The sequence below is a fragment of the Cyanistes caeruleus genome, chromosome 6 (genome assembly GCF_971803275.1).
Source record: "Cyanistes caeruleus chromosome 6, bCyaCae1.hap1.1, whole genome shotgun sequence".
Classification (NCBI taxonomy): Eukaryota; Metazoa; Chordata; class Aves; order Passeriformes; family Paridae; genus Cyanistes; species Cyanistes caeruleus.
Window position 1 is genome coordinate 46,525,557 of NC_141706.1, and position 27,627 is coordinate 46,553,183.

Below are 27,627 nucleotides of genomic sequence, written 5' to 3' on the forward strand. Positions count from 1 at the left end.
GCCTGATCACAGTAATCCAGCTGAGGATTAGTGTAATGTATCATAGAAAAAAGACCACCAACAGGTCCAACTTTGGAGCTGGATCACAGCTTTTCATTGAAGTCTTCTAAGCCTAGAAGATCAACCTACCTCTCTAACGACCTGTTTTTTCTGAAGAAGGTTTCTGTCCACTTAGCTAAACAACAGTTAGGCAGAGATTGACTAAGGATTAGGTTGTCAAAATGTGAAAGATAATACTGCTGTATTTCTGGGCAAATAGGATGGAAGTTCTCATCAAATACCCCAGCTACCTGATGATACAAGGAAGAACAGAAGGCATAATCCCAGCTATATAATTTCCTCTCCTGCTTCTATGTTTCTTATTACAAATTCTTCCATCATCTGGAAAGAAATATCTCTCTTCTGATTGTCTTTATTCTTTCCCATTTGGTAAAACACCCTGCACCTGCCCCTTACTCTGAAGCTCTGTTTTAATTTTACAGAAGTTGGATTTCCTTTGCCTGGTTTGTCTTTGTGTGTGTGTGTCTCTGCAGTGAACTTTTATTTAAGATGTCAGCAGAAATATGTTCTGCTGTAGAACTGAGTCCTGCTATTAACACTGCAAAGTCAAAAATGGGTATATAATCACAAAAACCAGCACTGGTCATATATTTAAAAAAAACAAACCCAGTTATAAATGGTTATTAAAGCAAGGCTTGACTTTTCATTGGCAACGTAGAGATTGTGTTTGTCTTAACTCAGGGCTCCCAACACTGTTGTATCCAAGCACAGAATTTAAGGTCACACTTTTGGGACAGAGAATTCTCATTTAAAGTGGGACAGTAAGGGTTAAGACATTTTTATTCAGACTCTTGTGCTACAGATCTGCTCAGACTGAGTTGGGGCAGGCCACATGACCTCTTTTTGGTAGGATTTGGCATTCTATAAGTTGTGAATTATAACACATTCTAAAGACTAGGTAATGTTTGAAGCACATCTAAGGAAGTTCAGATGGGTGTTCATTGTCTAAAAATAGCAACATGAAACTGTTTTCTGTTTAAATAGATGTTGAGCTTCATCATGATACCTTTAGATGGAAGGATACTGTTTGCAAGGCCAATTTGATTTTTACAGAAAAAAAATCTATTTGATTTCTAACAAACTGTTAGAAAAGAAGACATTGCTTTTGGTGGGGAGAACAAACTCTTTGGGTGAGTAAGAGAAAATAGAATAGAGCCCTAAATAAGGAAGGCTGGTCTGTAAGAGCCTACAAGGCATCAGGGAGCTGTGTTCAGAGTAGTTAAGTTTCTCTTTAGGGCTACTAGCCCTGCAAAGCAGAGGGATCAGGGCATGTAACACAGGGACTTGTGAGAAGTCAGACAGTTCTATTGGCCTCAAAGGTGTGAAAGGCTTGTCTTCCGAATTTAACCCAATGACTCCTCTGTAACTTAAATGAGACAAAGGCAGGAAAGATTTCATGTCATCAATCTCCTCTTCCCCCAGAAGACAAGATAAAAAAGTGTATACACAAACTGCTCAGCCCAGTTTAGGTCTTCTAATTATTATATTTATTTGCCCTGTACAGACAGCATTTCATTCGCTTGTGAAAATACAATAATAGAATCTTCGTAAGGGAAAAAAAAATCCCAAACCCAAAAAGTAGCTAGGTCTCTTCCTCTTCTGCATTTTCCTCACTCAGAAAAGAAAAAAAAAAAAAGAAGAAAAAAAAAAAGGCACCTTATCAGCAAGTGAAATCAAGTTTGTTTGGCATGATTTCCAGGTTACTCCTACCAAATGAAATTTCTGTCAATCAATCAGTCAACTTGCTGGAAAGTTGATCATTCTTCCATGATAAAAGTTTTTTTTAAAAAGTAAAACATTAATTTATCAAAACCAGATTAGTCATTAAAGGCTGGAGAAAAGTCTTCAAAGAAAGTCTCTATCCATTATACCTTGGAAGAGCCAAGAAAATTAGGATCTGCATATATCACAATCCTTTTTCTTTTTCTTTTTTCCATTTTTTATTTTCTCTTTTTTCCTTTTCCTTTTCCTTTTCCTTTTCCTTTTCCTTTTCCTTTTCCTTTTCCTTTTCCTTTTCCTTTTCCTTTTCCTTTTCCTTTTCCTTTTCCTTTTCCTTTTCCTTTTCCTTTTCCTTTTCCTTTTCTTTCTTTCCCTTTTCCCTTTTCTTTTCCCTTTTCTTTTCCTTTTCTTTCCATATTGCATGTCTCAAAAAACTGATACTGCCTATCACTCCATCAGCCTGTACTGCTCTGATTGTGATCTGTCCAAGGCTAATATTGATGGACATTGTTGCTCTGCATTGGGACAATGCGTGAGGAGAACAGGTGACCTCAGATGCCAGAGGCTGCCTTATGAAAGCCATCCCAAAGGGTGGCACTTAGCAGAGCCCCTCTGCACAGGCTCTGTTCAGAGGCCACAGACTAAGTTGGCCAGGACGATTCCCTGCCCCTCCTGCAGTGAGAGAGCAGCAGTTCCAGGGGAGGATTCCGTCAGGGCGGCAAATAAAGGCAGTGCTCGCAAGACAAACCTGGTGCTTCTGTTCCATGTGGAGTTCTGCCTTGGATTTGCCCTAACAGAACTCTTTTGCTTCCAGATCTACCAGCTTAATCTTACAGTCCTTTCTAACTTAGTCCTGGAACCGTTTTAAAAACCACACATATCTGAAGGATAACCATGTTGAGATCAATTTTTCCTTCTTTATTCTTTGGGGGAAGAGAAATTGGCTAAAGCTGTGAGAAGAGCTCAGCTGTGTGTGGAGGTTTGCAAAGGATGAAGCCTTCTGAAGTTCCAAAATCAGCTTGCAGGACTCTTGTTCTGTTTCTTCAGGAATTCAGGTTGGCAGATCAAGCTCAACCGGCAGAGACTATTCCTTTCTATCCTTCTCAGAAAGGAAGGGTCAGACCTCTGCACAAGTTGCTCTCAAGGCAGGGGAAGCTCAATTTGTCCATTTGCACTGAGTCAGAAGAGATTAATATTACGTTTCTGCACTGCTCTGTACTGCAAATGCCCACCTCACCCAGGTAGTCTTGTCAGCAACAGCCCATTTCTAGAGTACAAACCCACTATTGTACTGTTGATATAATTTAATTCAGTCCTGTGGACCTTGTGCCAGGCAATCTCATGGCTCCCTGCTTGCATCACCTCAGCCTGCATGAAAGTTAAAGTGCAAAATTAAAACATCAGCTACTGGGAGAGCAGGACCTGCCTGCCAAGCCATTCCCACTCTGGTCTCCCATTCAGTGAGAGCCTACACCAGAGTTAATCTCTGCACAGTCAGGATCCAGCCACGGTGCACCTTTCTGAAGAAAATTGTTTTCAGCTCACTGCAAACATCCTGACTGCTCTTGAACTGTAGTCTGCCTAAACCCTGACCCTGTGTGCCTCCTCCTGCCTCTCATGCTACTGCACAAGGATCTTCTTTATGGGGAAACTAAGTCACCAGTCAGTCCCTCTCTGGCCTCAGCTTTCTGTCGGGAACACAAAGGTGCTGGTTTTGTCCTTGCCTCTCCTTGGGCAGGTGCTCTCCAATGTGGTTAGTGAGATTCCTTACAACCTTGGGCCCTACTAATGCTAATGATGTGCTAAAGCTTGTGTCTTGTCTCTTCAACATTTAAAGCACCTTAGAGTTTCTGCTGTGATGATATATCACTTAATTGTACAAAGGTATTATGTATATATGTTTCACTCGTATTAATTCTGGTCGAAGAAAAATGTATAATCTGACTTGTGCCACCTGCAACACTCAGGTAATCTGATTCTGCTGTACTCTTAAAACTGGATACATCTTCTCTCTGTCTCTGTGTTTTAAAATAACCTGTTTTCCGTCTTCATGTGTACCTTTTACCATGAAAGGCCTCTGTCTTGACATCCTTTAAAGATAGGTGATCAGAATCACCTAACTTGTCCTCACATGGCCTGGGAACACATTAGGGCACTGTTAGTTTATATGCATCTGTTAAAGATCTCTGGTAGAGGAGGTTTGGAAATGGCTTTGAATTTGGACATTTCTCTTTTCCAAATATTCTCAAGTTTCTACAAATACTGATTGTATGAAAAGTCGTAGCCTAATTTATTGTGTGTTTATTGCTTATAACTGAGCCACATTGTGTTTTCTTTTATTCCGTAGTACTCCATCATCCAAAAAGCTCTAGTCTGCCCTTTGCTTCTGCTGGTGTTGTACATCTTTGCCTCAAATTAGATTCTGGGTTTTATATTTAAAAACACCCTTCTAATTTCTACTTTATTTAAAATTTTTGTTTGCCTGGCATAAGAGCATGAAGCTTTTATCCACATATAGTTGTATGTATTTTTGTTTTAGAAAGGCCTCTGTTTTTTGTCTACCTCTTAAGGATATTTTTATATATCTGAGCAGCAAACATTTAAACATGAACTAGAAGTGTAGGAGAGATACAAATGAGGTTTGGGAGCGCAGTTTGAAGGGTAGAGAGTAGGTAGCAAGGGGCAAGCAGTACCTTTAGTGCAGCTCTGTGTGAGTCAAGCGTTCAGTGCAGGACTGAGTGTGGTAGGCATATGCCCGAGAAGTTTGCATGCTTTTATGGAGAGGGACCTTAAGATAGGTGTTGGTGTGTTGCTGCAAACATGCAGTACAATTGTGTGAGTGTGAAAATGTCTGTGTGAAAGGACACAGACTCTAGCAGCAGTCGATACATATGCAGAGCTTTGAAAATATGTCCTTCGTGAAATTAGTTGTATGAGCCAGTTTTGATGTTTGTGAAGACTTCTGAGGGTCTGCAGCTATGTTTTTTTTTCTGTGCCTAGGAATGTGTGCTGTTGTCCTGAATGCCTGATTCTGATCTCACGTGCCACGACTTATTCCAGTGTGGCTTCATAAACTGCACTGAAGTGACACCTGAATTACACTGCTTTGAAACGGGATTCGGGTGCTCTTCCGCACGCGTTCGTGGCAATAGATGTATGTGTGGGAAAACAGATGTCCGAGTGCAGCGATTAGGCTGTGCCGCGCTCAGACGCGGCTCTGCATGTGCACGAAGCGTGTGTTGGTGGAGTCGTGTGTTCGCATGTCACAGCGCCCGGGACACTCATGTTCCAGTGGCCCGCCGGAGCCTTGTGCTGAGCATGGGCGCCCGCCGGCCCGCCCGCCTAAATAGCCACGGGGCACCCTTCACCTCAAGTTTTTGCATAAGCCTAAACTCTACAGCCGCTGTCCACGAGAGACAGACCGATGGGGAAGAGGGCAGTGCGCTGCGCTGCCACCGTTCCCGCGGCGGGACCGAGCCGGAGCTGCTATCCCGTGTCACCCGTGTCACCCGTGTCACCCCCGCCGCCGTGCCAGGGGCAGCCCGGCTGCCGGCCCGCCCTGCGCCCCGACTCCTCCGGCCCCGGCCCGGGACTGCCCGTCCCCGCGGAGCGCAGCGCTGCCGGGCCGGGGCTGCGCCGTGCTCCCGGCCGCGCTGCGGTGCCGGCCCCCCCGGCCATGCCTCCCCCAGCCGCCGTCCAAGCCCGGCCCCCGTGCGGGAGCCAATAGCCGCCCTGCCGTCTCCATCCGTCTCCCGGCGTTAAAGCTACAGCGGGGCTCGGGGCGGCGAAATCCCCCGTGGCCGTGTCCTGCGCGCCGCCCGCCTCCTGCCGCCGTCAGTGTGTCCGCACGCGGGTGCGGGAGCGGAGCGGAGCGGCGCTGCCTCCCGCCGCCCCTGCCCCGCCGCCGGGCTCGGGCCGGCTCCTCTTCCCGGCGCTCCCCACCTCCCCAGCCCGCCGCAGTTTAGTTGTTATCTTGTGTTTTTTCTTTCTTTCTTTCTTCTTCTTCTTTTTTTTTTTTTTTTCCCTTTTTTTTTTTTTTTTTCTCTTCCAACCGGGAATGCTCAAACTGGACTGATGGACATTTCCGAGCTGTGCATCTCCGACCCGCTCGGCTACCACAACCAGTGAGTGTGCCGTGCCGGGACCGGGCGGGCCGGGGGCGGGCTGGCAGCGGCGTTGCGTCCCGCTGCGGGCGGCATGGGGCAGCGACCCCGCAGTCCCGCTGCCTCCGTGCCGCAGAGCCGCCGCCGCCCACCCCCGCGGGGCAGCGCGGTGCCGGTGTCTCGGAGCGGCCGGGCACGGCAGGGCACGGCACGGCAGGGCACGGGCACGGGCACGGCAGGGCAGGGCAGGGCGCACCTCCGCGCCGGCAGGTGCGCCGGAGCCCGCGGAACAGCACTTGGGGGGGTAGGCGTGCTGGTTGTGTTTCCTTCTTGCCGTGTAACTTCTCCCTCTAACGCTTCATCTCCTAGGAACAGGCAGCTAACAGTGAGCACTGACAGTCCTTCCTGCGCAGTTTTACTTTCCGTATGTGCTAGGATTTTTATTAGATGAATTACTAGGTGCCTATAAAGAGTTGTGCATATAAAATTATACGAAGCAGATCCATCAAAGCACCGTCTTTTATTTTAAAAGTCTGTTTTCCATCTGAAATGCACTATGGAAATTCAGTTTCCCACAGACTACTGTTTTGGATAGCCTGCCCGGGGAAAGAGTGGGTGAGTCGGAGGGCTGGCAAACAGACATCCCAAGCTGGGACTGGAGGCTGATACCTTAGCACCTGCTACTGCTCTTTGTATTCCGAAGTGGGCTGTGCCTGGTAAATGCTGTGTTTAAAATCACTTTAGCGTGTTAAGTTTGGTTTGATCCTGTTGGGGAAGTTAGGAAACAAGGCAAAACCTTTTCAGCGTTCACATCCAGCTGACTGTAACAATTAATTTTAAATGCGTTTCTCCAATAAATCTCACCCTGAGCAGAGTCCTCTTTTGTGTGTTTGCATGTTAATCCGTGTGTCACCTATGCAGGTTTTATGTCATCAGAGGTGGGAATTAAGTAATTTTGCCTATTTCATTGCTTTTGTCTTAAGAATACATTGTATTTAGTAAAATTAAAATAATTAAAATAATTTAAATCAAACAAACCATCAACAAATGCCCCTCTTCCCTCATTTCAGCTTTTATTTGTCTTTCTGTACATTGTTTTCTGATATCCCATCTGTCTTTACACTCATTTTTTCTTTCCTTTAATCCCCAGCTTCCAGCAGTTTCATTAAAATGAGACTTTGTATTGTTAATATAAATTAATAATCTAACCCATGTGATTTTCTTTTCCCCACTGGTGCTACACTTGTGGCTGCTCCACTTTGAATTAAAAATAAACAAACAGTTTCTTAAGGGAAATGTATTCTGTATGCTGCTGGGAGTCTTAATATTAAGGCAAAAATAGAAGATGCATTTACCTTCATTAAAAAAAAGAAAAGAAAAAAATGCCACAATGAAAAGCTAGGTCTTCATCACTTACTATATTGTCTCTTAACTTTTTTCCTTGTATTTTTTGTACTTTTGGAATTGAGAAAAAGGAACTCAAACAACATGAAAACAGTAAGAAGTAATCTGCACGTTGTATTGCCATTCACCCTTTTTACTTTTTCATGGGCTTTCAGTCAGCTCTCAAAAATGTCAAGTGCACCTTACCCATATGCACAACTCCTTGGCTGCTGAGTAGACAGATGAAGGTGGCCCTGGGGGAAGTGCCACTGAGCCCCTATGGCTTTACAGCAGGCAGGGAGTGCTGCTTTTTGAGATGAGAAACTGTTGGAGAGCTCTTTGTTTAAAGAGGTGCTTGGTTCTGTGTGTGCCAACTGACCTGCACTTTAACGCTGTTGAGGTTTGGTAAAACAGAGAAATAGAATTTAAAATATTTCAACCTCATTTTTTTCCATTTTTTTAATTTAAAGGAATGTGATGGTGCAGGAAAGTCTGAAAAAAGTTACTGAGATAAGCAAAATATGAACAGCTTTAAAAATACAATATATATAAAGGTATATGTGCAGAGTGTCAGGTACTGATTTGATTTACATTCTAGTTTTTTTAAAGTTAGATTTCACATTATATTCCTGTAGCTGAGGATGAGTTGGCCCAGTCTGTATCTGTTTAACTGTCTTTTTCTCCCACTATAACACAATTAGCCTGTGAACATAAAAAGTAAATACAGGTGTTGTATTTGTGCCTGTATCCCTAACTAGCTGTATGAGCATATTATTCTTACTGTAGTGATTTATTCTTTTGACTGCTAGCGATTGAAATGATTTTAAGTTATTTTTTTATTTTTTTTTTTTAGATTCCACTGTTAATTCTGTGGATGGCAATTTTTGCCACATTAAGCGTTAATTAGGAACAAATTTTAAAATACTGCAAACTGCTGCTTCTTCTTTAGTTGCTTGTTAAGCTATAGGAAAGAATATGAGGAAGATTAAAATGTTGGAAGAGAGTGGATGTGGTCACTCAATATATGATCCATACAGTTCCCTGGAAACTGTATTTTGCCTCATAATTACTGAAACAGAGAGCGAATGAAGAAGGCAAAGGAGAGGAGAGGTGACTCCTTTCACCTTGGAGTTTGATGAGATCTTAATTTTTATAACAGTCAAAAGGAGTCTGAACAAAACCTAGGCAGAAGAATTCCTTGCCTCTAATTTGTTCTTCAGGTTTTGTATTCATCTTCTTCAAGCAGTGAAAATTCCCTTTCCATTGCCTGTGTGTGCTGATCTAAGTAATCGCACCAGGAAGGAACCTGTGGAAGTTCTGCAGGTGTGTGGTTTCTCTCGGTGCAGAATCTTTCAGGGAGAGTAAGAAAATGCTTCTTCCTAGTTTTGACCCTCTGTGCATGTATCCTAAGGCCACGTATATTTTATTTTCTTACACAGAAATCCACTCTTTAGCAGCCGCTTACTATGTTTTGGTACTGACCTCTGGGAGAATTGTCCCTGGGGTAGATGATGCAGCTCCAAGAAAGAAGCTTTTGTATGAATTGGAATTTGTTTAAAGTGTTTTCGAATTGGAAAATTAACAAAGGCAGTGATTTGTACCTGCAGTTTGTCTCTCAGGTGAGGGCATATGGTGAGAATACATTAGTTAAACTGCACTGACAGCGCCTGTCTGCGGTACGGCAGGAAGGGAGTGCGCGTGCAGACACCACTGATGTGCACTCTGCCATGTAAAAGATGTCATTGTAGTCCCACACGAGCACATGTGTGCAGCTGTAAATATTTGTGTGTAGGTATACACACAGGTATGCACACATGCATATATCCTGTGGAGTCCTGGTGGTGTATCTCTCTCGTGTGCAAACCTAAGGCTGCTTCAGGAGAGAGCAGAATACGGAATTTTTACTTTTCCGTATGAACTTCTAAATCTCAGGAGAATTTTGTTTCCTGCTTCATTATGGTTGCCACCAGAAATGTTGGTAGGACTACAAAATTGCCATTTCTGTTTCTTATTAATATTCTACATGACAGACAGAAAGTAACCAAGGAGCCGCTATGAAGGTAAAATAAAAATCACTGGCAAACGAGAGCATCCTGCCAGATGCTATGTCTCTTACACTGTTTACTCTGAGATACAAGTGAGTCACTGCTGTAATGAAAATAAAAATTATTTTATGAAGAGAAGGAAAAAGTTGAAAGGAATAAATTCCATGTTTGATAGAGAGATGGAATGGTAAAATGCTGGAATTTTAAGGCAATGAAGGAGCAAATTCCAGAGCCTGCAGCAGAGAATTAACAAAGTTGCTGTCACTGACCCTAAAGCATAGATTGAAGTAATGTGATTTGATTTCAGAGGTTACTGGAAATCTCCATATTCTGTGAATGGGAAGAAATCTGAGTCAGAGAATCTGAATGCAACTGTCTGCTCTGAATGTATCTCAGAGGCTGGGACTGGGAGGAGTTGTTAATTGGAGAGAATAGGATGGAGTTGTTCGTTTCGTTGACAGAATAAATTGAAAAACCTCTATAAGGAATTGGTTTAGTTACTGGGTTTCTGACAAGGTTCCCATCACAAAACAGGGTCTCAGTACACTAAGCTCAGTGAGCGCAGAGCTGATGAGGAAATCAGTACCTTTCGAATATTTATATTAACTTTTCCCTCCTCTTCTAATTCCACTTGTAAAAGTAAACATGATCTAATCATTATCAATTATTGAGAAATATGGAAAGATCAATATATTTAAAAAATAGGATTTTTTTCATTGTATTGATTAGAAGTAATCAATAAATATTGCATTTAGCCTGAGAGGGGAAAGACTTTGGAGAGATTGCATCAGAGAAAGTTGCTGTGATAGAGGTTTCATAGCCTGTTTTCTTCCTCTCCAAGAGAACATTGCTCTACTCTCTGTGCCCTTTCCGCTGTTATTTCCCAGCCCTGTTTCTGCACTGTCAGTGCTGCTCTGAATTTCATGTTGTTTGAAAATACCTGTATTCTTCAAATTATTTCAGTTCAATAAGAAATCTTGTGCATTGTGTCAGTGGGTCTCTTTACAAAATTTTCCATGGCTTGAAGGATACAAATTCTCTTAGGGAACAGAAACAGGGAAAAGGTAAAAGGTTTAAACCTGAGTGTAGATGAAATTTATGGGTTCTGTCAAGAGCAAGGTAGAATTTCTCTAAAGAGTGTAAAATGTCTAAGAGAGATTTAATTAAGGAAAGAAATAGTAGAAGTAGAAAAAAGTGGTGGCAAATCGTGGATAAAAAAAAGCCAAAATCCTTTCCCCATCTTCTTACTCTAACTTGTGCTCCTTGGTTTAAGAGTTGGGGGTCATAGAGCTGAACATCAGCAATTCCAGTGTAGACTGCAGAGACTAGGAAATTCTTCCCAGTCAGACCTGTTCTTTATTCTGTGGAGCTACTGGCGGTAACATTACAGCCAGGGAGCACAACAGAATATTTTGTCTGCGCAGTGTGAGCAAGTAAATATAGCATCTGCCCAGAACCCAGCAGTGAGCTTCTTAGGTAATGCCACTGTAGAAACTGGGGGGAAAAAAGGGTAAAGATCAGTTTGTGTGGCAAATGATGAATCAGAATGGTTGTTTGCTTAGTGAAGGAACTTAATAAAGAAGATATTAGCAGAACGTGGTTATGGTGACCTTGCCAAAAAACAAAGGAAACACTTGGTTTCTTTCTGTCTTCGTGGTATTAGCTGCATTTGAGTTTTGAATGTAGTAATTTCTATGTAGCTTGCATGTGTGTTACATGGGAAGTGCTTTGTGTTTGTCATTGGGAACAGAACACAATATTACTTGTTAGTAATAGCTATTGACTTGGCAAGTTTTACTTCTTAGGAATTAAATTGTAATAACTTACTCTTTGCATTTGATTCCATCCTTGTTATGCTGCTTCTTGCTAAAGCTTTGCCATGTCTCTTCAGAGCAATAGAGATGCCCACAAAAAAATGATGCTTGCAGCTGGAGCACAGTGCACTTTGATTCTTCCAGGGCTTGAGAGTCTGGCTGCTGGCAATGACTGTCCGTGAGGAGAAACATGTCTGCTCAAGGTGGAATGCACTGTGTAATAATATATTTGTCATGTTTGTAATTGCAAATGTAATTAGCAAACAAGCTCTGGGGGATTGAGGACTTGAAACTTTTCACTGCACATCATTTGACCCTATCTTGACTGGACCAGAGCTTATATGCCACTGTTAACCCTTCCTGTTCTTGCAGAGAAATGCTCCTTCTAATGTGACTGCTGCTAAGTTTCCTGTCTTCTCCCTCTCCCTGCCAACCACCCCCTCCCCTTTTTTTCTTTGGCTATGAGCAGCATTGTACCTGTATTTGCTTATACCTCCTTTTATTGTGATAGCAAGTGCTTATGTTCCTCCTGTGACACATGCACTAATATTTCCTTTCCTAGCACTTCTGACACAGCCTGGAAAGGATTCTGCAATGCCCTTTGTGAAGAGCACTGTGTACCAGTAAGTGCTTTTGCATACTGAGCTGTTCAGTGCCTTCCTATCACCACAGGCAACGTTACTACTCAGTGCCCCTTGCACTTCGCAGAGACAACTTGCGAAAAGCAGGTGGCAAGCTGTTATCACACAACCTGCGATGGCTCTCTGTCCCTGCTGAGCTGGAATTTTCTTGCACTCCCTTTCTGAATGGGGGAGGAATAAATATCTAGCAAATCCTATTCATTTTATGGAATCCTGGCAAATCTCACTCTAGTCACCCTTATGACTTTTTTGTCCTACAAAAGATATTTCTGATCCTGATAGGAATTTAGTGGACAAGACAGAATCAGTTCATAAAGTCACAAACTTATGTGTGCATAGGAAGCAAAAAGGGGCTACTTCACTTCTTCATATTAATAGTCTCTTTTCTTTTTTGTTTTCAAGGTAAGACTTAATAACTGCAATAAAACTTGTGACTGCAATAAAATTTGTGATAGGATTGTTCTTGTTTTGGACAGAGTTCTATTTATTCTTGTATTTTTGTATACATGAAAGAAAACCAATTAAATGTTGAGATGGTAGCTGTTTTTATACAATTTTTGCCGTGACAGTAAGGACATGTCGCAAACATTGCACACTGTTGAAGGCTTGGAAGGAAAAGGAAACCTATTCTAGTTTCTTCTTGGTAGGATAAGAGTGTTTGATGAGGATTCCTTCCCTCTGTCCAAATTTTCCTTTTCCATTCCTGGAAATTGTGTTTGATTTACCATGTATTATAGGAGTCATGTATTTTTCTTAAACTAGCATAGCCTATAATGTGGTTGATACAAGTGGGACCTCCAGCTTAGAGTATCCTGCATAACAGGAGAAAATTTCTTACAGCACCTTTTGTTTTGAATTGATTGTGTTTTACTGCAGATATTTTTACAAGAAGATTTTTTTTTTTTTTTTTTTTTGCTGTGTGTCTGCTGGTCTGAAAGATGTTTGTGCATATGGCACATTAAGAATTGTTATTTTCTGGGTTTTTTCCCCCCTTTTTCTTTAAACACTTAAACACTTTAAAGTTCCCTTTTGTAATAATGGCCTTCAATCTCCGGTGATGGAGCCGTCACTGTGAACAATGCTGGTGAGTGTATTGTCTCGCTGTCCTTTCACTCAAGACAAAGGTCAAAAGAACAGCTTAAAAAAAATGTTCAATTCTCCAATTATGACTTTGCATATGAAGATAATTTTAAGAATGTATAAGCACTTGGATGAAAATAAAACAGAAATACAATTTTCCATCAGTTTCCGCAAGTACTTTTTTTTTTAATGCACTGACATGAATAATTACAAACCAAATTTCTCAGTGAGATTTACATCATTTTATATACTAAAAAATTAAAGAGCTGAAGAACACCAAAGAATTATTCTTCAACAGATTTTATTTTTCCAGAGTCTTCTGTGTCATTTTTGGTTTTGTTCAATCAAACTGACAAATTTCTCAAACACATTTCCATGATTCAAGAAATTACACTAATCTAGATGAGTTTTTCACGGACATGGCAATATAGCAATGATGAACATAGGATGTTACTGATTTTGGGGATTTGGTATAAAATTTGTTTTTACTGCACATAACCAGAATTAACGGAGACACATTTTCAATGTGTACATTTTCTACATGCTTTGCTTATAACTTTTAAAACAATTTATAATTTATACATTGATTTTAAGGACTTGCTGTTGTTTTTTTTTTCTTTGTTTCCAGACCATGTGTGATATGTGATGGCCATCTAGTTTTAACAGTTCAGAAAGTGCTGAAGAGGGAGAGCGATTTAATTCTTTAGAACACATAAATTCAGTCCTGCTTCTGTTCCTTTTCAGACAGATACATTGTTGCTTCTACTTTTATTCTTAAAAGTTTAATTCAGTTTCTTCATAGTTCTTGTATTTCTGTTGATGAGGGCTTTTTTTTTGGTCATTTTTGTAGGTTAAGGGGGTAATGGTACAGGGAGACACTGAAAAAATTCTAAAAGCATCGGTGCCTATTGCCCAACAGTCTGCAGTAGGTAAATTTTGTTATCAGATTAATCAGTAATGCAGAGGTATCTGGCTGGATGAGGGCTCTCCACACACCTGTGTTAAACAGCGACTTTGAGCAATGATGTGCAGCCTGGTCACTGCTGTCTTGTACAACCGAAACTCATCTGCAAAGCCAGGGAAATCCCGACGCGGGAGCTTGTGTTTTTGTGCTTGGGCATCGTGAAGGATGACGACTTCACCTTCTGTGGGTTCTCTTTGCCTTTATAGGTTGCAGCAAATATGACTTTGTGAAAATGATGTTTAAGTGTATCATACATTCATAGGTATTGTTTTATATTGATGATGACAAATGTATCTCCTTTGAAATAATTGATACAAGTTGTGTAGGGTCACCAAGCACGACCCTACAGGTGGTCGGCTAGGATCTGCCGGAGTAGGACCGAAAAGGGTTTTCTTGCATACAGAGATCTGTGAGTGCATGGATGGATGTCTGTCAGAGATGTGTACACACACTTAATTTTACATAATTGTGCACATGCTACAATTTAACAGAACACACATGTACATAAAGTATATAATTTTACATATAATCAAGTGTTTGTTTGATGTTGCTTAGTGAGCTATCTCACTTATCCATCCAACATCTTTTCGGATGCATACGGAAGACTTTTGCGTGTGGTTATGTATTTCTGCGTGTATTGGTGTATAAATGTATAGAAAGAAATAAGGATAGGTCTGTCTGTCTTCATCACAAGATTGTTCCCATTCTTTATTAATTCAAGCTTGTAAATCTGTTCATGGCCTTACATAGAAGGTGTTTTGTAAATGTAAAATGCTGTACAAATATGCCATACAGAACATGTGCACTGAAAAAATTGGGTGTTTCTCTGGGAATATATATTATTATGGATTATATAGGATTAGCTGCTAAATAACTGCAGTTAGATCTCCTGTTTATAAATCAATGAACTGGAGTTTTTTAAAGAGGAACAGAGATTTTCTTTAAATGGAGTATCACAGAGTAATTTGAAAAACAATATGCAGAACTTAGATCCAGCTATAACATTGTCAAGATAAAGATGTGCTCGAGCGCCATAGCCATAAAAGTCAGCAATTTGGAATTTCTTTTATCTGTTTATTTAACTTTTGGTGCCTTTGGAATTATTTCTTTTTTTTGATGCCATCTCGGTCTAGTAAGCCACAAAATATAGTGGGCTTCCCCTTATGGAATAACGTAAAAGGTTATTTGATTATGAAATATTTTAGGATTTTGTTTCAATTCCATTGCCTACAGTGTATCTGAAAATTGTATTTTTATTCTTTTTTAAAGTGTTTTTTATTTTCCTACAGAGCAGTTTCTTTTTTCCTAGCTATTACAGTTAAGGGACTGTCATTACAGAGCAACTATAAGCCCTAATCACTGCCCATGATCGTTACTTCTCTAATAATATGGACTGCCTCTGTTGAAATTTCCCTTCTTGATTTCCTAGTCTAACATGGACTTGTTTCTTAAAATACTAACAAATTTAATTCCATAGCCTTTTTTAAATAACATAATTATGAAACAAAAACAAAAGCTCTCACAGTACAGTGATGTGCTATCTATACATGTTTTAATGTGCTAATTTTCCTTAGAATTTTCCCTTGGGTGTTTAGGGCAAAACAGATTCAGCCCTCTTAATTGTTCGTTGAAAGAAGAAAAAATACCGGCTTTTTGGTTGGTTTACTTTCTCAACATACTGTTACTTTGCTTCGGTCTCTGCAATATGTTATAGATTCAATTCCCCTGCTGGACCAAGAGTTAAAAATTAATTCACGAATAATAAAAGCCAATCAGTCTTGTTGAGTTTAAGAAGGATTAGAAGAAAGGTTTTTGTACAGAAGCAGTTATATATCTTGGTTGTGATATTGTTTGACTAATAGGTATTGTACTAGGTCCCACTGGTTATCTGATAAAAGTAGCTGATTTGCAAATAGGATTGTTATCCTGGTGACTAACGAATCTAATATTGGATGGATTAAAAGAGAATGGGCACTGGTGTCTATTATAAGTTCTTGACTCCCTCTTGGAAGACAATTACTTGATTGTGATGGATAGATTGGAAAGGGACCAGGTAAATATAAACTACAGAGAAATGGTTCCCACTATCATACTGCAGCTGGAATTTTCAAGCAGAGTGATCTGACTTGGGCACTGAATTTCACTGAGTGTCAGTGTTCCTGTGGTGGGGAGCTGTCCGTAATTGTCGAGAGACCTGCACAGACATCAGGCTACTGTGCCCAAAGTGTGGAACTGATACGAGATGGATGCAGAAAAGCTCATTAATCCCTTGAGATAGAGGAAGGATTTTCACACAGAATTCTGTGGTGCAAAACCCCCTGTCCCTACATAGATCTGCTGTGTAAGACTGGAGAGGTGAGAAGGAAATAGGAAACATGGCTTTGGAGGAAGGAGGGCATCCAAAGTGGCAGAGATCTAAATTTTTTATTTTTTTTTTTTTAAGGATTCATTGCTTTAGAATAGGGTTTAAGGGAAAGACGGTGGACGAAGGTGTTTTAGGAACAGTGCTTGAGCCTGACACGAGGTATAAGAAGAAGGCTGCGTGCTCTTCAGCTCAGTTAGGTGGAAGTCTGGGGAAGAGAAAAGGAGGATGTGGCTGCCGCATGGGCAAGACAGGAATGGATGCATCTTTTCAAATATCTGCTCTGTAAGAGCTTCTTGGGTCTACAGACCCTTGTTAAGAAAAGCATCTTGAGCGACAAATTGTTCTTGTGTATGGGGAGTGCACTGTCACATTCAAGAGCCACAGCATCTCTGTCTTTCAGCTGTCGCCGTGGGAAAACTTGCAAACGGAGGATCTTTGTGAGGTTAAAAACAGTGATATTCAGCCTGCAGGCGACTGGCTGTTACATTTGGGTAGAAATAAAGGCAGCATAGAGAGGTGTCCATCTTTTGAAAGGAGAAGAATTTTGCTTCCTTCAGTGCAGGACTGGCCAGTGTCCCTGCTCCAGGTGCCCGTGGCGCAGGTAGGAGCTGGAAGAGCTCTGCAGCCATCTGCAGGGCTCCACTGACAGTGCGCCGGGCTGCTCGGGGGGCTGCGGGGCCGGCCTGGAGAGCAGCCCAAACACCCTTCTTTTCACAGACCGGCTCTTCGAAAATCTTCAAGTTACTTTGTCCTCCTCTAAAAGTACAAGTGGGTTTCTCCTGGGCATCTTGGCATTGCTCTCATTACTGCATTAAGAGAGCACTTCCATGTTCATGGATCTGATGGAATCTCCAGGGAGACTCTGTCATCCCTGCTGTGCACTCCCTTCAGCATCTTACTAGTATAAGTTTGGATGCCTGAAGGGCGATGCCACAGTCTATGAAGATCTCATGGTAAGGAAGCTTAACGGGGAAACCTTACTGTTTTGTGTATGAGTTTCATGCAGTCTTTGAGAAATACATTAATCTTCATGACTTTTTTGTGTCATTTGTGTTTATGTACACCGTTTCCAAAGTGGAGCTATCTCTTGCGGTCTCACAGAATCACAGAACTGCTGAGGTTGGAAGGGACCTTTGGAGGTCATCTGCTCCAACCCCTTTCTCAAGCAGGACCATCTAGGGCTGGTTGCTCAGGACCACGTCCAGACTGCTCTTGAGTATCTCCAAGGTTGGGGACACCACAACCTCTCTGAGCAGCCTGTCCAAGTGCTTGGTCACCCACAGCAGGGAAGAAGTGTTTGCTTATGTTCAGAAAGACCCTACTATATTACAGTTTGTGGCTTCATGTGTCCTTTGAGGGTTTTTATCTCCTACTTGAGTTTTCCCGATCATGTTATGGTGTTTTAAAACTCTTTCTAGTTTGTCAGTCACTTCCTAAAAGAAGTGTCACACAGAAATTCTAGATCCATTTAGGTTAAATGTATGTGGAAGAGAAGTATCCCCTACCTGGTTCCTTGGGGGTATAACTGTCATTGAGATCGTTGAGACCTGAACTGTTGGGCTCTGGCAACCTGAGCTAAGAATGACAGGTGTGTTGTCTTAAAATTACATTTGGTTCACCAAAGTCATCTCTTATGTCTTATGAGGTTATACAGAAATTTCTTATCAAGTTTAGAGTATAGCTTATCCACATCACAATGTGATGAATATGTAGAGGTATTTGTTTTAAATATCCTCATCTTTTTTTTTACTCAGTAGCTGGTTTATCATCTTGTTGATCAGATACCCGGTCTTGTCTTAACAGGGTAAATGAATAGCAATGAGAAACAATTAAATGCAGATTTAACCAGGAACAGTCCATTCATTTGGCGGTTGCCCATTACTTTCACTGCTGTTCTCAATCCTCATTGTCTCTGGTTTCTCCTGGAAGAATGCCATCTGAGTGGTCTCATTGCAGCTTTTGTACATCACTGATGTGAAAGTTAGGACATGAATGTAGTCCACTGTTCATGATGTGGATTGCTGAACCAGGGAAAAAGCATTGAATAGCTGTAGAGAAAAATCTTTGAGGAGAATGCCATATTAAAATGACTTCTACCATGATAGAAAACCTTCTGCCTGTAATAATGTAGTCAGTCCTTGCAGCCTTCTAGAAGTGACTACCATGCTAAGAGGTTCTGTTGCACTTGCAGCAATAGGTAATTTGTATCAGGTTACTTCATCTTCTGAGAGCAGCTAACAACCATGAAATGCTGTCACTGCTGTTGAAGAAAGAGGATGGTGTTGAGAATTTATATGGGAAACTAGACAAGCAGAAACCACAAGATGAAGAAGCCATCTACAACCTTTGAGCATGCTTGGGGACTTTCTTTTTAAAACTGTCTTCCAAGGTACTTTGAATATGAATCTGTTGTCATTTTTGCTACTGTAAATGACAAGGAACTCTGAAAATCAGATTGGTTACACTAATGTTAAACTGGTGCAAGATTAATATTAGGCCATTCAATTCAATATCACAATAGAAGAAGAAATACACAGAACCCGTATAAAAAATCATATTGAATCTAGGGGGCAGGAATCAACTAAACCTTCATATGGGAGTGGCAGAAACAAGTGATTTTCTTTCCTTAAAACTCTGCCAGGTGCTATTAGTGCCTCAGATCACTGGCTGATTCTTTCAGAGTTCAGGTTTCATGCTTCTAATGCATGAAATGATTCTTTCACCCCTTTGGGAATAATTTGGAGTATGTTGGAGAAGGCTGCGCAGTGGTAACTGGGGACCAGTTTGATGCATTGCTAAAATGCACAGAGGACAAAATGCCAAATGAGGTGTGAGAGCAGGTGAAGTGTGAACTCGCTGAAGTTGCAAAGAATATTATCTGGATAAAAACACACCAGAGCTGAGTAAATCAGGACTCCAAAGTAGCATTCCAGCATGTGGAGAATTCCGGAGATCTCCAGAGGAGAATGCCCTTTGCCAAATTTATAAGCAAGAAACCCATCTCCTGTGCAAAGGAGAAAGAAGACTGCAACAGGATAGCTGAGAAGAAGAGACTCAGATCTGGTTTTGAGGTTCTTTTAAGGTATCTATATATATAATGCCATCAAGCTGAGTAGCAATTTCATCTTTATAGCAATAGATAAAATCAAGATAAAGAAGAAGGCAAATTGTGCCTTAAGCAAAACCTCCCTATGGGTAGGAAGTCTAAGTTTAGTGCCATCTGATTCTGTAGTATCCTGAGAACTCTGATGCTGCAAGGAAATGCAAGATTCAGTGTTAGACAATATTCTACTGCTCTACACGACATGCGAAGGAGAATTGATGATTCAGAATGATCTTCAGCATTTTGGATTGTAAAGAGTATACTTCCAGTGAACACTGTTGGAGCTGTGTTTGCTTGGAGATGGTGCGCTGTTGGAAGGACAAGCAAGGGTAGAACCTGTGTCATGGAGCTTGAGGTCAGACTGGGACAGAGCAATGGTGGCTGAAAAGCCAACGGCAAGGTCGAGTCCATGTGGCTGCATTTTGACTTGTGACCAAGGTTTATGTCTGAGGTGTGGTACAAAACATCTGTTTCTCACACCACTTCTCATTTAACTTTACTGAAGTTCCTCTGAAAATACGCAGCCATTACTTCCTGCAAAATGGAATTTGAATACAACAGCTTTAGGAGAAAGAGAGATCACAGAGGAGGAAGAAAGATTCTGCTAGCACATGCACACATTTCTGTTGCTAAAATTGAATGGGAATTGGCTTAAAAATTGGGGTCAAACATTGAAAAACTACTCCATTTCTCTCCCAGCTTTCTAATTCAGTGTGCACCATGTGGCTGTTGCACTGGAAATGGACTTTCCTTCACTTTTGCCGACTGGCTTTTTTTGTCTTTCTGCTGCAAGGTGAAAGTAGTCATCAGCATCCTTGTGAGGTGAGGAAGAGGTACACATGAAAAGCTTTCCCACAGAAGCACACAGGTCCCTTCTGCCTGATGGCCATGTCATGACCCTGTCACTGGCTGAAAGCACAGCCTGCCCCCATGGTGGGCAGTCTGAAAGCTGGGTGGTGATGGGAGCAAATTGCCCTGCCGTAAGACATAAAGCAGCAGGATCTTTCAGAGGGAAGAGGAGCATTGAAATAGAGCTTTTGACATTGGGAAGAGCTGCTGTGTATAACGTCATGGGGCCTGAAGAAAGAGAACTGTTCCCTTGGGATGAGGGGATTTATTGCAGTGTGTTTAGCACCCCTGCAACTAGAGAAGAAAGGTACACATTAGCAGCTGGTGGGAGGCCTGTGCTGCACTTCTGCTCCAGTGGAGAAGACAGGAATACACACTGCTGTGAGGTGGGATGGGAGTGGAGCTCTGCACATTGGCTGGGGCAAATTAGAGGAACAATGACTTGATGTGGAAGAAGGAAACTGATGTTTTTCATGGGGATAGAGATACTACAGGATATCCCCCAGAGAAAAAGCTCAGTCAGTGAGCTGGAAAATGAGAGAACCGGGGACCACTAATCAATTCTAAAAAATTTTCTAGTATGTTCTACTGGCCACTGCTGGGTATTAATATGGTTTCAAGTCTTCCTTCTGTGTTGAGGGATCACAGGTTGCTTACCTTCTGGCTCTTGCAGTGTGGTACAAGAGATGGTTTTCACTCTTCCCCAACTTTTATATGAAGTTCTTCCTGCTGAGTGGGATGGAGGGAACAGAGAACAGCACGCGGCAAACCTCTGTGGACATGATTTTCTGAACCTGAGAGAATTTTCAAGCTCTCAGATGCTGGCTGTTCCCAAGGGAAAGGCTTGGGAACCTTTCTCGCTCAAGGATTATTTGTGTAAATAAGAAATTACTTAGCACAGATGTTCTGAGCTTGTTTTTCTCTCTTATCCCACCAATGGGATGCGAGGGGTGTTGTTCCTTCTACCGATCAGGGTCCCCTGGTTGGAGTAGCTTATATAAGGGTTGAGAAAACCCCGAAAAAGAAGGCTTTTTTGCTTCATGAAGCAGCTGCTGTGTGTCTGATTATCTGGGGAACCCTCAATACTTTGTGTCCTCTAGCGACAAACCTCTTCTGTTTGAGAAGTTCATGAGCTGATGGAATTGCTTTGTAGTTCCTGTTCTGGCGTCTCTTTACAGCTGTGCAGTGCTTGCTCTAGAAATCGGAAAGAGATGGGGAAGGAAAGGAAGGTTCTGTGCTTTACCAGGTTTTAAGGAATACTTTGCATCATTATTGATATAAATACTTCATATGCCAATGAACATAAGGAGAGTAACATGGTGTCTGTCTTCTGCTTCTTGGTGTAAATTAATTTGCTACCTCGCCTACATGCCTTCTGCACCCATTGCACACTTCTTGTCTGTCTCCAGCTGTGCTAAAGCAAGCAAGGCTATCTTCTGTGAAGCTCTGTCTCCACTGCAGGAGATGCTTCTCACGGAACTGACTCTCAGAGCATCTCCTTGGCTTAAGGAAGGTGCTGTAAGGATGACTTCTGTAAAGGTAGTACATAAAACAACATAACAGGAGTGTGAACGTATTAAATCCGTGAGAGAATTGAAGTAGGAGCTGGAGATTTGGGACTTGGCTTTTTGAGCCAACACTTATTTAATGTGTCATCAGGATTAAAAGGTACTTTGTGGAGGTCAGTTGAACAGCATTTGTTCTGAGGAGCTACAGTTTTAATGGACAGGGAGAAATATAGTGGTGGACAAGAGAGTCTAACACCTGAAAAATTAGTTTTGAAAAGTCCGTTGTAAGATTTTTCTCAAACAGTATTGTTGCCTACCTCCTGCGTCCTGGAAGGATTTAAAGAAGCAAAGTGGAAGAACTTCCAGAGGTAGGAGGTAGGGCTGAGCCATGTTTGCATGCAGTGGTGCTGAGCCTGTGTCAGATATGTCCTCTCCATGATGTGCATTCTGACATTTCCTTATCACTTGGGAAGCAAGGATGCATCTTTTGCCTCCAGCAGCCCAGCTGCCAGGGTAGAGTAAATATTGCTTTGTGGCCAAAGGGTCCTGTTAGCCTCTAGAAGACACACAACAGCAGCACTCAAAAAAATTAACAGCAGTAAAAGTACATTATACAATTCATCGATCTTTTGTTTTTAACACTGAAGCAATGCTACTTGGGGCACACAGGTTACACCAGGGTCAGCACTTTCATTAGGAGATCCTTGGTCCTCCACCCTCACCCCAGCACCCTGGATGGGTGCCTGCAGTAGGTGCAGGCACTTGCTTGGCATGGATGGGTGAGGCTGGGAGCAGCCGCTCAGTTCTAGGCAGCGTGAAAAATCAGAGGCAGTTAGGTATGAGTGAAAATATCATAAGTTTCCCTGGTGTCAGCACAGGCCAGTTCTGATTTTAAAAATGAAATATGGCAGCTAATTAATCTACATCACAGCTTAATCGCCTGTGGTGGGTTTTTAAAAAAAACATTTTTGTGTGAATTTAGCACTTATGAAAGTGAGAGGCTGGGATTACTGCATAGACCAAAGCACAGCATGGATAAGCTGTCTCCTGCTGGCTCTCTTCATGCTCCCCTGTGGTGGCCTGCAGTAGCCACTGCTATTTCCTGAAGAATTTGCCTTTCATATCCTCCTTTGCAGCAGCATCCATGTGCCCAGTGTGACACACATCTCTCCTGTGCCTCCACAGGCCCTTGTGGGAGCAGTCACAGAGGTTCAGAGGCACTGAGCAGCAGATCTGCAGGTTCACTCCAGGACAATTTGGGGAATGCCTCTTCCCAGGGCCCAGACTGCAGTACACTCCCAGTGTAGGGGTGTGGTGAAACACGGTACTGCCCTGGGAAGTGTGGTGTGAATAGGGAAATGAAAGGGATCAGCTGAGAAGGCACCGAGGCAGAGGTCAGAAAGCTCAGAAGATGGAGGATTTGACAGCTCTATTCTTTCCCTCAGACCAGCAGCAGCTGGAGAAAAGAAAAACAATCTGTCCAGTTTTATAGACTGAGGGCATTTATGTTTTGTACAGATTTCAGATAGACAAACCATGGATCCCTCATTGCACATCTCACCCATCATCAGTGAGTTGATTTCTGCCAGTGTTTTCAGTAGATGTAGGTCTTGTAGAGAGGGGCATCACAGGCACTGTCTGCAAGACAGCATCAGCCAGTTGGTTGAGTGAAGTGGGGGATAGCATGGGGGAAGGCAGGTGCATGTTTGAGACATGAGTAAAACAGAGGGACCAAGCTGAGTGCATGTGATGAATCACAGAAAGGACCAGAACAACATGTGACATGACTGTCTATTCAGTATTGTGGAATGACTAAAATAATCTGTTAGCAAAAGGACAATTTTCTCCTCTGTTCAATCAGCTTTTTAAGAGTCTCTACTCTGGTACTCTGGTAGAATGGTTGGGAGCAAACCATTTCCTTTTTCCTTCCTCTTTCATTCACACTTATGCTAAGTTGTAATCCTGAGTGCTCTTGCAGGTTAGAAAAGCTGAGCAGGAGCCAAGCAAGCAAATGTGGAAGGCAGGGAAAGTGGTGTTGCTGACCAAAAATTCTTTACTCTGAGAGCTGGCACCTCAACCCAGGATCAGGGTTGTCCTGTGTCCCTGGAGCCCATCTTGGCATTGCAGTATTGATTATTTGGTGGATTCCAATGTTCTGGATTTCAGCTCAGATGTTTTTTTTCCTTATTTTCCATTACAGTTGTAATGAGACAAGCAATTCTCTTTTTTGCTTCAGAAGCTCTGTCTGTACACAGCAAAAGAGCTACTACTGTGTTAGGTTTCAGAGATGGGAAGAGTGAAATGTGCATACAATTTTGAGTAGCCTTGTGGGTGAAGCATACTGCATTGTTGCTTCTTATTCACTGTAAATCATAATTTGTAATGTATTTTTCTACAGTAACTTGAGCAGTTAAAGAACTCTTCCATTTTGTCAAGTAATAACTGTAACCTAGGTGAAATAAAGTATAAAGCCAAAAGCTTTATACAAAAATGGATTGTTAATGTTATTAAAATACAATAGTACTGTTTTATACTGTAACCTTCAGCAGTTATCCTGACCTAAGTAGGAGCAAATACTTGGTGATTAATTTGAATAAAAATGTTATTTCTTATTTTGTCATTTAGATGAATTGAGAAGATGAAAGAGTCATATTTGCTGAGGGTGTGGGGATAGTGAGGCCAGAGGACAAGAGAGATCTGGAGAATACAGTACTCATTCAGCCAGTCTTTTGACCGGCAAAGAAAGTCCTGTCCTAGCATAGTAAGTAGGGAACAACATGATCTTCAGCTTCAAAATGCAATATTAGTGGATTGGTTTTTGTTGTGTAATATTTGACCCATGAGGGCCCTGTGGCTGGAAGCCTGTAAAGCAATTTGAAAAATGTAAGGAATGTGTAACAAGGTAAGAAGTAAGAGAAGAAGCAAAGAATTTACAGTAGTGAGGGATGAGTTGTAGCAGGAAAAAAAAATAAGGGAGAATTGCACATATCAGAAAGCACTTAAAAAAGGCTCAAGATGTGCACATGTCCACTAGGTCAGAAACAATGAGAATTGTGTTTGTCCTCTTCAGTGTAACATTGTTGTTACACAGTACATATCCCAACAACATCTCAAATCTCACGGTTTTGTCTGAGGAAGAGTAACAGATCCATGTGTTTTTGGAATACCTGTGATTCATTCTTGCAAAGCAGGACTTTGAGAAGCCTGTGGGCACACAATTAACTCATTTTAATTCAGCCCTTGTGGGAAAGGGTCAGGGTCTCTCACTCTGTCTCTTTGAAATTGCTTTGTAGAAGACATGGTTAGTTAGCATCGACTGAGCATCTGCCATCGAGGCTCAGTGAATAATCCCACTCTGCATTAGAAGAGGAGAGAGAAATCAGACAGGGCGAAACAGCAATGATTAGTTAGCTTTAGTGCAGCCTGGGGATGCACGTGGTCTAGGCAGGACTTATTTGGCTTTCCCAATTTTAATTTCTGTGTTTCTCTGTGAGCTAGTCATGACCAGGCAAGCAGCAATCCCAGAGGTAAAAGAGCAGAGCTGATATCTCATTTTTCTTGTCTTTATTTTTTGTGGAAATGTCCCCCGTTTTGTTTTCCTTCATTTGTGATTTTGGGTCACAGAAAGGTGAGAGCATCCCTGAAGATGGCAGCACAGGTCCCCAAATCCTGCAGTGTTCACAGAGTGTGGAGTTACTGCTTTCTGGCCTGGAAGAAGGAACCTTTCCCTGTTTCCTTCCTTCTCTTGCAGACAGTCAAGTGGATGATTCTCCTGCCCAGTACTTCCTTCTGCTGTCTGGTTTATGTTCCCAGTGAGTGGAGATTATCTTTACAGTGTTTTGTTGGGTTTTTTCCTAACTTCCTAAGGCAGTGCTAAAATTTTAGCCTCAGAAAATTGATTTTTTTTTTCCTAGGTGTGCTGAAGCGAAACTATGTCTTTTCATTGTTGTCATTTCTGAGTGAAAATCTTTCTCTTAAAATAACTGAAGCAAAACCAAACATACATCATGAAGGAAAAGAAATCCTGAGAACTGTTCAAATATATTTATAAAGGAAGTCTTGGAGCAAATCAAAAAAGTTTTTGCAGCATTTTGTTGTTATTTTTGTTGTTAAAAAGATCTTTTTCTGAGGCATTATGTCTCTACCAATAAATGAAGTACATACATTACTCTTGGATGCCCACAAAGTAACTCCTGTGATTAGGCAGCTTTCCCACTTTCTGTTTCTTAAGGAGACTGGATGCTCTAGAGCTGGAATAAAGATTGAAGCCCAAGCTTCAATCCCAGCTCTTCTATAACTTCTCTAGGTATACTGAACAAACACTTCAAGTCTCTGCTTCTCTCCCCATCTGTAAATTTTGAATCAAAATATTCTCCATTTTTTATTTTGTCTCTGGAATAGAAGTTCTTATGGACCAAGATCTTTAATACATAGTATACTGCCTAACACTTTGGTTCAGTGAAATGCTTTCATAATGAGAATAATGTCTTTAATAGTACAACCTATCCTATCCCAGCCATCATCCCACAAATTAGTTTGTTTTCCAGTTTTGCTTTAGTGGGAAGGAAGTTCCTGGAAGTGGGTGTCTTGTCCTGGGCTGTTTAGCTTGAATTTCTGTAGTAGGGATGAAAGCTTATGTACTGTGCAAATGCATCAGTGCTGCCTTGATACAGATTTTTCAGCAAATAATACTCTGCCTTTTTCCAAGCATATTCCTAAATGAGTATGTATAAAGTTACATTCCACATGCCAGTCGTGATTTGCACGCACAGATACTGGAGATAAGCACATTTTGTAGTTCTGCAGAACCACCCTCCTTGGTGAGGAGAACTCTGTGTGTTGCAGTGTGTGTAAGCACTAATTTCAGAGACCTTTTAATCTTGGCAGCATCTGTATCACAGTGTCTGTGTCCTGTGTCTATTCATACTCTGTGCCAAAGTCATAAATGACAAAATATTTTTCTTGCTTCTCCTGCTTATCTGTTGGCTTTTTCCTTTTGAGGTGTATCTGCCTCTGTCTGATCCAGACTTTTGCCTTTGACTTAAAGTTATTGGAACTTATTTTTCTGTTTCTGACAGATTTTAGAGTTTTCAGAGTTAATGATTCTTCTACATCTCCTTTGCCCCTCATGGTTCCCGTCTTCTTCTCATTGTCTCTGTCTCACTATTGAAATTGGCTTCCCAAGACTGCATTACATGCCTGTTAGAGCCACTCAAGGTGCACTTCTCAGCTCAGCCAGGCCTCCTCCTAATCTGCAGTGTTGCTTTGCCCCAGACTGGATGAGTTAAAGTGTTTGAATTCTACCAGTATGAATGGTATATGGCTCTGCTATTCTGGGAAGCTTTGTAACCTGACAAAGCCAATACTGATGGTTTAGTTACTTCCCAGGTCAGTAAGGATGGCAAAGCTACTACTCAGGTTTGTCTCCTGGACAGGTCTGCAGTATCACCCTTTGCTTGTCAAATTTAGGGCCCTCATGGCCAAAGGCTCTTTTAAAAAGAAGTTCTAATAAGGAAACTTTCCTTGGCACCCGCACCAGAGGAGGCAGCCTGTGGATGGCTGGCACTGAAAGTCTCTGTTCTGTGAGGCTTCAACAAATCTCTGTTCACCATCTATTTGCCTTACATTCCCTGCAACCATATGGCTCTGCTCAGACCCAAGGAACATGTAATGGTCTCCACAACAGAAATGTTACTTCCTAGTTCCTTCCTTCCCCACCTAATGGCTCTGATTTAAACATTAACATTGTATCTTCACCTCTCTGGAGACTGCTGCCTTGGCAGCACTTACCTTTTTGTGACAGGATGCTGATCAGCAGCCTACTCTCAATTTTGCAGGAGGATGGGACCACACATCACTGACCCTGAAATGTACCAATGAGAGTATGATGCTTGTTTGGGATTGTAGGAGATCCTTTTCCCCATGCTGGATTCAATTCTAGCTGTCCTGAAATATTCACTGGAGCTAAGATGTGACAAACTGTTTCTGTAATG

General features: G+C 41.7%; 1 protein-coding gene across 3 annotated transcripts in view; it reads left to right on the plus strand.

Moving 5' to 3' along the window:
- ESRRB (estrogen related receptor beta) overlaps window positions 1–27,627 on the plus strand; it is a 134,764-nt gene that overhangs the window by 47,435 nt on the left and 59,702 nt on the right. The window contains exon 1 of one of the 3 annotated variants that reach the window (XM_086893435.1): window positions 5,635–5,903. The exons of 1 other annotated variant lie outside the window; for it this stretch is intronic. In XM_086893435.1, the coding sequence (XP_086749561.1) occupies window positions 5,854–5,903 (50 nt within the window). In that variant the 5' untranslated portion in view covers window positions 5,635–5,853. Of the gene's footprint in view, window positions 1–5,634; window positions 5,904–17,713; window positions 17,763–27,627 lie in introns of those variants that run through there. One more of the 3 variants, XM_086893436.1, reaches the window with a different exon arrangement.